This window comes from Phoca vitulina, unplaced genomic scaffold, assembly GCF_004348235.1.
Source record: "Phoca vitulina isolate PV1807 unplaced genomic scaffold, GSC_HSeal_1.0 scaffold19, whole genome shotgun sequence".
Lineage (NCBI taxonomy): Eukaryota > Metazoa > Chordata > Mammalia > Carnivora > Phocidae > Phoca > Phoca vitulina.
Genome location: NW_022589722.1, coordinates 26,924,078 through 26,935,731, shown reverse-complemented (window position 1 = coordinate 26,935,731; position 11,654 = coordinate 26,924,078). Strand labels below are relative to the sequence as shown.

General features: G+C 40.3%; 1 protein-coding gene across 1 annotated transcript in view; it reads left to right on the top strand.

Moving 5' to 3' along the window:
• The first annotated feature begins 339 nt into the window (after positions 1-339).
• SLC25A17 (solute carrier family 25 member 17) overlaps positions 340-11,654 on the top strand; it is a 41,060-nt gene continuing 29,745 nt past the window's right edge. Inside the window, exon 1 of the mRNA XM_032416371.1 lies at positions 340-1,101. Coding sequence (XP_032272262.1) covers positions 1,048-1,101 — 54 coding nt within the window. The 5' untranslated portion in view covers positions 340-1,047. The remainder of the gene's footprint in view (positions 1,102-11,654) is intronic.

Genomic DNA, 11,654 nt, shown 5'->3' with positions numbered 1-11,654 from the left:
GTATGATCTAGGCTAGAGGTTGAAAGTGGTTTCTGCAGTTCTTTGTAGTTTGGTTCTTCACTTTAGAACATGTGAAGATTTTTTTTTTTTAAACAAAGTACGTCTACATAAATTAGCTTTTGTAATCCTTACAGCAGTGGAGTTGGATTAACACTGTCACTTAACAAAGAAAACCTGGGCGCCTGGGTGGCACAGTAGGTTGGGTGACCAACTTTTAGTGTAGGGTGGTGAGATGGAGCCCCAGCCCCATGGGGCTCTGTGCTCAGCAGAGTCGGCTTGAGATTCTCCCTCTCCCTCTGCACCTCCCGCTCGTGCTCTCTCTCTCAAGTAAACCTTTAAAAAACGGGGGGGAACCAAAGGGGTTAAATTACTTTACTAGTTGCTAACAAGTATAATACTGCGGGGTGTGGGACTTCTGTGGGTCCAGTCCCGGGATATGGCTGCATTGGATCACTTTGATCTCAAGTTCCATTTTGTCTTCCTACCACACGCGGGGGTTTTCAAGAGGGGAGAAACTTGCCCAATCGACGTTTCCTTTCGGATAAAATGTGACTTTAAAAATACTGTCGAGAGAAAATAGGAGTTAACTTGCAAGGAAATAGGAAGATTTGAGTCCCCATCTTGCCGGTTACCAGCCTGTCTTACGGAGGGAAGGTGGCCGTCTAGGCCTTCCTAAATCCCAATGTTGAAGCACAACCCGCCAGGTCCCCGAACTCGAGAGGGTACTCCGGTCAGACCCAGGGGCCGCTACGTGCTTTCTGTCAGGCTATTCCGCGTGGTTGGGCCAGCGCTTCTCTGCCCCGCCCACGCATGCCCCGAGGGCCAATCAGAGCCAAGGGACTTTCCCAGGCCCGCCTTTCTCCTCTTCCAGCCCCTGCGGCCTCTGCCTGGGGGACCGGGTGCCGTACGACCCGGAAGTGGTTGTTCTGGAGGAGGCGGGCCTGAGAAGGTGGGGTCTGTGACGCTCACGCCCCGGGCTCTGGCGCCTCTTTCCGCCAGCTGCGACCTGAGGGAAAAGTGTTGCTAGGTCTGTGGGGAGCCGCAGCGATGGCCTCCGTGCTGTCCTACGAAAGCCTGGTCCACGCTGTGGCCGGAGCCGTGGTGAGGCGGGCTCTTCACGCCCGGGGCCACTGCGGGGTGTGGGGCTTCTGTGGGTCCAGTCCCGGGATATGGCTGGGGGATGGGGATGAGAGGGAGATGGTGGGTTGGTATCTGCAGTCGTGACTGTGGGACAGGGAGGAATGAGACGTAGGCGAGAAGGTGCTGGAACAATTTGGGGTGAGGGCCAGCACACCCTTCGCCCCTGTTTTGAGCTCTTAGAAAATATCTGGGATACAGACAGCGACGATCCCACATACCCACAGAGAGCCTGGAAGAAAATAATTGCCGTTTTCTTTGCCTTCTGAAATTTAAAGACCAATCACCTCCCTTAAAGGCCACCACAGACACAAACTTTGTTTCACTGGGCCGGAGGAAAACGTAGATGAGAAGCTGTGTTACTTAGTCACGCGCTTCCCTATAGCCAATTTTCATGCTCTTGCTGCAGACAAGTGGCAGTACTTAGGGTATCTCTGGCCAATATTGGCAGAAGATACATCTTTTTTTTTTTTTTTTAAATCAAGATGAGAGTTGCTGTCTACCACAGGTATGGTTTACTGTGAGGTATGTGCGTGGGTCTTGGGTTTGTGGATGTCTCAGTTCCATTTGACACCACTCCCTTTTCCTTGACATTTTCCACTCTTGGCTTGGGTCACTTCCTCCTCTGGTTGTCCTCTTAACTCTCTGGCTGCCCTTTCTCATATCCTCTCCAGCTGTCAAGGTGCACCTTTAGCAGTTGGAATCACTGTGACTTCAGAGGCATATCAGAGTCATCTCCTTTTAGCCAGCAGAACTTCACTGAGAGCTCTTCTGTGCTCGCTAATCAGGGATGAACCCCAACTCTATCATTTGTTAGATAGGTGGCCTGTAAATTTCATTTCCTAACCTATAAAGTAGGAATGTTGAAACCTACTTCACAGACTTGTTTTTAGAGTTAATTGAGAAAATACTTCATGGAAGTGCCTGATTGAGGAGTCTTGGTTCATTTAATTAAACCAGAACAGCCTTTCGGCCAGTACAAAGGTGGTGAAATGGAAGCTTGCTTGACGTGATCTAGGACGGTCATGGGAGCCTGTGTGTCTGGAGTGGAGGGAATAAAGAGGCAGAAAGGCTTCAGGGGCCCAAACTATATCAGACTTTAATTCTGAGTAGGAAAGAAGGCTAGCTAACTTTTGGAGGTCTTGAGCATCCAGCAACTTGCTGATTTTTACATGTTAAACATGATCATCCTGGCTGCTCTGATGAGAGTAAACTGTAAGGGAGTAAAGGTGGAAGCAGGGAAATTGTCAGGGGGTTGTTAACATCATCTCAGGCAAGAGATGATGGTGGCTTGGACTAGGATAGTAGTGTGGAGGTGGTTAGAAATCATTAACCTGGAATGTAGTTATAAGATAGAGTCGCCAGGATTTGATGGTGGGCTGGATATGGGGTATAATAGATTGAGGGTTGGTTGACTCCCCAAGAGTTTTTGGCTTGAGCAACTGGAGACATTTACATTTACTGAGATAATGAAGACGATAACTGAGCAGGTCTGGGAGAAAGATTAGTTTTGGATTAGTTCAGTTTGAAATGCCTGAGAGTAGTCATGAGACTAGGTAAGTGTGGACTGAGAAAAGTCTGGAAGAGTGAGTGAGCATGCCAACATTAAGAGATTTCAGAAGTGAGATAGCACCTGCAAAGGAGACTAAGGAAGGGCCTATGGGGTAGGAGGAAAACTAAGAGAATGTGGTGTTCTGAAAGTCGCATGGAGAAGGGTAAAGATCAACTGGGTCAAATAAGGTAAGAAGTGAGAATTAGCCATTGGATTTATTAACTTGTTTCTCAATATGATAAATCCATTGGTTAATTGACAAGTCACATTTTGGTAAATGGTGGAGTGAATAGTTGAAGTGCATCTTAGGAAGAATGGGAAGATGGGAAGTGTTTGTTTTCCTTTCTTTCTATCAATAAATGCCATTCATTCAGCACCTGTACAGAGTGCTTTCTATGTGCCATGTAGTGTTCTAGATGCTAGAAATATATTGGAAAACAAAGTCGTTTTATTCATGAAGAGTGCATTCAATGGGGAAGTCAGACAGTAATTGATTAAAAAAATAATTTTAGATAGTATTAAGTGCTATAAAAGAAAAGCGTCAGCAGACTTTTTCTGTAAGAAGGTAGATGGTAAATATTTTAGATTTTGTGTACAGTCTCTGGTGCAGCTACTCAGCACGGCCATGATAGTGTGAAAGTGTGACAATAAGTAAATGAATGAGTGGAGCTGAGTTCCAAAAAAATCCTGTTTACAAAACCAGACAGTGGATTGGATTTGGTTCTTTGGCCATAGTTTTCTGAGCCTTACTATAGAGAGTGATTGCAGGTAGAGGTAATATATTTCCATGTAACCTACAAAGACATCTCTATATTTTTCTCTCCTTGTTGCCTATTTTTCTCTTGTTAAATTTTTTTTTTAAGATTCTGTTTTTTTGTTTTTTTTTTTTTTTTAGATTTTGTTTATTTATTTGACAGAGAGAGATACACAGCGAGAGAGAGAACACAAGCAGGGGGAGTGGGAGAGGGAGAAGCAGGCTTCCCGCAGAGCAGGGAGCCCGATGCGGGGCTCGATCCCAGGACTCCGGGATCATGACCTGAGCCGAAGGCAGACGCTTAACGACTGAGCCACCCAGGCGCCACCTAAGATTCTGTTTATTTGAGAGAGACAGAGAGAGAGAACGAGCGGTGAGGAGGGGCAGAGGGGGAGAGAGAGAGAGAGAAGCAGACTCCCTGCTGAGCAGGAAGCCTGGTGTGGGCCTAGATCCCAGGACCTAGAGATCATGACCTGAGCCGAAGGCAGATGCTTAACCAACTGAGCCACCCAGGCGCCCCATCTCTTGTTAAAGTTATGCTTGAAATTAAGCACCCTGAATTTGCTATGGTTTTTCTTTCTTCCATAAGCTGTGTTAGATTATCTAATAGATACGCTTTTTAAGAATTTTTTTTCTCGGGGCGCCTGGGTGGCTCAGTTGTTAAGGGTCTGCCTTCGGCTCAGGTCATGATCTCAGGGTCCTGGGATCGAGCCCCGCATCCGGCTCCCTGCTCAGCGGGAAGCCTGCTTCTCCCTCTCTCACTCCCCTCGCTTGTGTTCCTTCTCTCGCTGTGTCTCTCTCTGTCAAATAAATAAAGTCTTTAAAAAAAAAAAAGAATTTTTTTTTCTCATGCTTCCCCTCAGGGCAGTAATGTTCCTAGCCCGTATCTGAGAAGTTGCACTGTGTTTTTGTTTTTGTTTTTTTTGAACTATTATGCTGAAGAATGTTCTCAAACTTTTTTTGCAAACCTTTATGTTAAACCATGTAACGTAGGCCTTTCTTCTGGTTGCTACCAAAGGAAAAAAATTTCACCACAAAAATGTCACTACAGTTGATAAGAAAAATGGCATTGCTTTTAATGGTATAGTATTGTCATGGCTCGTGTTTAATTAAATGTCCTGAGCACAGTGTTCAACCAAAGCTTTGAGATGATCAAGGAGTCGGCTTAGCATAGTGGTAAGAGTACTTGAGTGCCTGAGTGCCTGACTTGAGCTAGGCAGTCTGGGTGAGAATCCTGGCTCTGCCTCTCAATAGCTGCATGACTTCCGTATAAACTCCAAGCAAGGCTGCCTAGAGTAGTTGCTTCTCCCCAAAGGATTGTTGGATCATTGCTTAAGATGTTGATTTACAACCTTTTTGAGTTGACATGTTTCATGTTTGCTTATTTGCTTCCAAGTTCTACATTTTCACATCAAGTGTGGTGTTATGCACATACACACATTTAAAAATTAAAATAAACTGATTTTGAGTGTTTTGTGGCACACCTTGGAGTAACTGCAGATAATCTCAAGTATTTGAAAATTAGAATTGTACTATTTCAGGAGAATGCTATAGCTCTAATGGATGATTATTATATGATATAATTAATGGCCTCATTCATAAACATTTCTCAAAATTTTGAGTAAATTAGGTTTATAATTTTATATTTTGAGTTCTCATTAGATTAGTTTTGAAAGGTAGATTCTATTTGTAGAAATGTACATTTGTAATTAAAAGAAATTTTATTAATCCACAATTTGAAAAGTGTAATTGGTTAGAATTGCCTAAGTGGGGTTTAGACACTGAAACAGATTTTGGAATTGTAATGCTAATAATCAGGGAACTTCTTTTCTCTTTATAGTTAATTTTAAATTTCTTTTGTTTTTTAATTGCATAATTTATGTTTAGAGTAGGAGTTTGCTAGGCAAAATGAAACAGGAGGGTAATAAGAGACTTTTGGACACAAAAAGCATGGCCAAAGGTCCTCATATGTAAATCAGCATGTGGAGAACTTCAAGTTAGTTCTGACAAGCTGGTGTAAAAGATGAGAGACGAGTAGAAGCCTGTGTAGTTGGGGAATCTCATACTATGCAAAGAAGTTTGGGTTAAATTTTATCAGAAACAGTGTTTCTCAGAATTGGTTGTGTCTTCCTCATTGTGTTTTCTCTGTTTATATACAAATAAGCATTTACAAATAAATTTTTTGTTTATATAACTGGTATTATAGAGTTTCATATCCTGGGGGTTTTGGTGTGTTTGTTTCAGAATATAAAGCATTTCCCCGTGTATATCAGTTAGGGTTCTCTGGTTGCAAGCTGGAGAAACAGACTTTGGGTGATTTAACAAAACAAAAGTTTATTGGCAGGCTCTTTGGGAGCTCCCAGGACAGGATCAGTGAGGAGGCTGACGACTTGAAGTAGGAAAGAACCAACATATTCCACTGGAGTTTTTCTCACCTCATGTGGCCAGTTTTAGATTCACAGCAAAATTGAGAGTGTTGGGCACCACTAATGGAATCAGTGGATTTTGTTCCTCTACAGGATTCTGCTCAAGATTTAAAGTCATAGGAGAGTCCCTGTTAGACGTGCTCAAGGTTATGTGCCCAGTCCTTGACTGTATCAGGTGGGAATAGTGTCTCTCAAAAGAAGCCTTCCAGGACTCTTCAGCTAGTGTAGTGGAGGGTGGGCACCTCAATTTACCATCCTACCAAAATTGTACACAGTGGGAAGAAGTGAAGAAGATCAGGCTGCCCTTAGGAAGAGGGAATGATGCCATGTGGCTCAAAACATCAGAAATCCACTATATCATGTCATTAAAAAGATTTCAAAAAGTATTGTTTTTTTAATACAAAATACTCTATCATATGAGTATTCCATAATTTATTTATGGACATATACATCATTTCTAACTTTTCTCACCGGTAAACATTTAGTGCAATGTAAATGTTAATGTGGCCTCCCACACTCCGTTATGAAGATCTATGGACTTGCTTAGTTAAGTGATTTCCCTAATGTCATTCATTAGAAACAAAAACCTCGGGGCACCTGGGTGGTTCAGTAGTTAAGCGTCTGCCTTCAGCTTGGCTTAAGTCATGATCCCAGGATCCTGGGATCGAGCCCCACATCATTGGGCTTCCTGCCCAGTGGGAAGCCTGCTTCTCCCTCTCCCACCCCCCCTGCTTGTGTTCCCTCTCTTCACTGTGTATCTCTGTGTCAAATAAATAAATAAAATCTTTAAAAAAAAAAAAGAAACAAAAACCTCTATTTCCAGATTCAGTTTAGTTAACTCAGATTTTAATTTGTAAAATGTCTATAACCTCACAGGGTTTTGTGAATATTAATTAAATAATATAAGTAAAACCGCTTTTATGCTATCTGACACATAAAAGGGGCTCAATAAATGGAAGCTATTAATCATTTTGTGCACAATTACGTTTTCTAATTTTCTGTGCATCCTAACTTGATTTAGTGAATTTGATGTTATATTTAATAATAGTATTTAGTACTTAGAATTCCCTAACTTCTTTTTTTTTTTAAAGATTTTATTTTTTTAAATAATCTCTACACCAAATGTGGGGCGCGAACTCACAACCCTGAGATCAAGAGTCGCATACTCTACCAACTGAGCCAGCCAGGCACCCCTAGAATTACCTTACCTCTTAACCCCCTCTCACATCTGTTCACAACTCTGACCACTCAAGTGGTTAAAAGTGTGGGCTCTGAAACCAGACTGCCTGAGCTCCAACTCTGTCATTTACCATCTGTGTGACTTTGGGCATGTTTCTCAACCTCTCTTTGCCTCGGTTTCTTCATCTGTAAAAAGGGGAAAATAATAATACTCACTTCAGGGTTGTTTCTGAGGCTTTTGGACAAGTATCTTTATTCTCACACAGAGACAGGGAAGTGGAAACAGGGATGTTAAATGACTTCCAGGGTTACCAGTGAGTTGGTTATAGGCACAGAATCCAGGTCTCCCCTCTCTGCTACTCTGTCTTCTCTCTGCTGTGCCTAGGTGCCTTTTCTTCCACGCTTCTTGTCCCATTCCTTTGTGCATTTCAAAACCAGACTCTGAATATCCTTAGATTATCAGAAAACAAGTGACAAATATTAAGTATACACGTGTATAAACAAACTAGAGGCACTTGGACACTGATTGTTTATTGGGAGTATTTTAAACTACAGTTCTAGCAATTTATATGTTCAGTTCTCTCTGAAAGGGTTTTCCTTTCCACAGCTGATTCATCCAGACCCAGAGTTTAAATCTAGTTGCTCAGATTCCTCATAGAATTAACTTAGGTTGGTGTACATCTGAGGGCATTATGTTACTTTGGTTTAAACATCTCAAAAAGTGGTGATTGGAGTAAGTCTTTGTTGTATTATCTTTACTTCCTAGCCTGCTGTTTTATTTCATTTAGGCTTCTGCTAAATTATGATTGAATTATTATGTAGCTTTTAGTCTTTAAGACTTCATTGCCTCACTACCTCCCATCCAAAATATATCTTTATTTCTTAGTAAACCTTTTTTTTTTAAGACTTAATTTTTTAGAGCAGTTTTAGATTCACAGCAAAATTGAGCGGAAGGTACAGAGATTTCACTTATACCCCTAGTCCCCACACATGCACATCCCCCACCAGAGGGGTGCGTTTGTTACAATTGATGAACCTGCATTGACCTATCATAATCATCCAAAGTCCGTAGTGTATATTAGTGTATATTCACTCTTGATTTTGTACGTTGTATGGGTTTGACAATGTATAATGACATGAAACCAGCATGATAGTATCATGTGGAGTACTTTCACTGCCCTAAAAATCCTGTGTGCTCTCCCTGTTTATCCCTTCTGACCTCCTTAATAAACTTTTTTGCTAACGAGGTCACTTCATTTCAGTTCTTCTAATCTTAAAGGTTCTTATGCAGTCTTCATTGGGATTATTTTTCTAACTTTACTTGGCTTCTTTATGCTCGAGTCAGAAAAGGTTAAAGAAAATTGTATTGCCATACATACAATGGTCTATAACTTTATTTTTAAAATAAATATGGTTTAATAGCTGCAAAGAAATTTTGGAGTAAAACTTAATTATCCATGTCATCTTGGGTCATTTATATTTTCTTCTGAACCTGAGTTTTCTGAGCTATAAAATGGGGACAATAACACTTCACTTACTGGGATCTCCTGGTAACACTTGTGGAGCACCTAGTGCAGTGCCTGGAGAAGTGTAATAAGGCCATAATTTATTTTTTTTTTCAGATATATCCTTGCAAATATAGTATTTGTACTCAGTTTCAGAAATTCAAAAGAACTGAAATTTTTTCTCACCTCATATGGCCACCTCTACCCATTCACTTGTAGCAAATGATCTCACCTTTTATTCTCTAGATAAAATGGGGGCTACTGGGATGAGCTTTCTCACTTTTCCATTTTTTCTGATTACAGAGTCAATTGCAGTTGTACCCATATTTCCTATATTCTGCTGGCCTCAGGAAAAACAGATGCATCCAGTCTCTGCTATCTTTGATCTTGATCCTCCCCCCTCACCCCATCGCCAAATATCTTTTAGGACTTTGTTCCATTAAATTTCACCTCTTTCCTATAGCTTTAACTTTTCTCCAGTGTTTGCTTCTCTTCAGCCCTCAAACATGCTTAGCCCTGTCCTTTCATACCAGTCTGGTCTGGAGACTGCCTTTTTCTTAGCTGCTGCTGGTTCTCCTAAGTTTACTTAAAGGATATTCTGTACCTATTGAATTTGCTTAACTATTGTATCTCTCGGTGTCTAAGTGTGAGAGTTAGCTTGATGGCTTTATCAAGGGAAAGACTTACATTAACTCTGATTAGGTGAATAACATTTTTGAATATCAGTGCCTCGGTAAGTAGCTTTCAATCTTTGGAATTTCATTTGCTCAAGATCTACCGCTGGAAATGTATTTTAGTTATTTTTCTTTCTTCCTTTTTAAAATAACCCTTCTATCTGGTAATGCCATGTATTCCATCAGGAGAAACCATAAACTGATTTCAGTGGTGCTGTGACTCAGCCACCATTTCTAGACTCCTCTCTGGAAATTGACTTTGGAACTGGCATTGCATTTTTTGACTGTGTTTCACCCTTCAGTGGTGAATTAACATTTTGGAAATGGTTGACTTTGGTGACTTGGTTGGTAAGCTAACCCAAACATCATTGTACTTAAAGGCATGATAATCTGCTTCTGTATTTATGCATGTCTTTTAATGAGATACCTGTGTAGAAAGGATCTAAATTCAGATTTCTGGCTTTTTTCCTTCTTTGATTTTGTCATTTTCCTAATTTTCATTCCCAGGGTAAAATGGTAGCTATTTTACGTCTGTTTTGATTTTCTTTAGTTTACTAAATTTTATAAATTTTTCAGAGGCAAGGTATTAAGTTAGAATTTCACTTGTTAAATATCCAGGGAACATAAGCGAGTGGTGTTAGACACTTTGAAGTAATAGATTTGAAATGTGAAGTAATAGAATTTGAAATGTGAACCTGCCCTTATACAATCACCCAGTAAGCCTGGAATCCCAAAGGAATATGCTGTAGAGGTGAATGGAAAATGATCTTACTCCTCCCCAGGAATATCAGCTATCTCCAGCCTTGGCACTGAGAAATCACCACTGAGATTTTGAAGCCACAAACCCTCTCTTAGGTTGTAGCCTGAATTCTCACTACTTGCATCATTTGAAAACCTGAAGTGAATAATTTAACTTGGAATGATTCCAGGTTGGTGGGACCCCAGAGTGTCTGGCAGAAATACTTTCCAGAAGTACTTATCTTTAGAAGGTTTAAAAGAATACCCAAAAATAAAATTCTAAGGGAAATGAGCAGTTCAGTCCAAACTAACTAAACTCACAGAGAAACAAGGCATTGTGAACAAGAACAGTGGCATACAACAGCAACAATCAGAAAATGGAATTTTCAGTCACAATCTTAAAAAGCTATTTAGTATGTATAAGGAAATAAAAGAAAGGCTAGAAAATATGTGTGAGGAACAAGAAACTTAAGATTGGCTGAGCATATTTGAAAGTTAACCGAATAGAGTATCTAGAAATGAAAAGTAAAATAACTGAAATATGAAAGTGGATGCATGATAGTCATGGGAATACTGAAAACCTATTTAAACAAAAATCATAGCTCTTAGGAAGATAGGACAAAAAGGCAGAGGGGAATATAACAGAGCTAAATTTTCACCCTCCATAATTTAAAACAAATAATGTCTAAAATTGATAAATCAGAAGATAACAGGATATTTTTTAATTATATAGAGATGGGTAAATATCAAAAGAAACAGCTAAAAGAAGCTATAATAATTGCCTCTGGGAGGAAGGCTGGGTAAAATGGAGAGGAGTGGGCAGGAAGTACTGTATTTTGCCATTTCATATTACATGACTTTTTTAAACTATGTGTGCATCTTTTGTTTTGATAAAATAAAAATTTAAAGCTAAAATAATTAGTGCATAGCTGTAAATTAATAATTGAAGCCGAGTGATGGATTCAAATTCAAAACATGTTTTCAATATATTAGACACAACTGAAGATGGAATTAGTGAGCGAAAGGATAGCTGACACCTAATTATCATTTGCAATGATGGTAGTCAGAAAATTGTGTTTTCTTCATTTTGCTGAGAGAAAAGAACATCTGCCTAGAATGCTATACCCAGTGAAAATCTTTAACACATACATGAAATAGAGACATTTTCAGACCATCAAAAACAGTTTGCCGGGGCGCCTGGGTGGCTCAGTCGTTAAGCGTCTGCCTTCGGCTCAGGTCATGATTCCAGGGTCCTGGGATCGAGCCCCGCATCGGGCTCCCTGCTCTGCGGGAAGCCTGCTTCTCCCTCTCCCACTCCCCCTGCTTGTGTTCCCTCTCTCGCTGTGTCTCTCTCTCTGTCAAATAAATAAATAAAATCTTTAAAAAAAAAAAAAACAGTTTGCCACTAGCAAGATCCTCATGAGAAATTCTGAAGGATGTTCTTCATACAGAAAGCAAGTGATGCTAGATGGAAAGTATGAGATGGAAGAAAGGATGAAGAGTAGAAAAAGTGGTAAACATTGCATTTGTCTAAATCTAAATAACTTTAACTATCAAATAATAAATTAACTGTGTTTTGTGGGCATTGAAAAAGAAGCAAAAGAAGTTAGAATTAAAGTAGGTAACAGTAGCATGAAGGTGAGTGGGAGTGAATGGAATTAAATTTCTGTTCGGGAGGAGGATAAACCT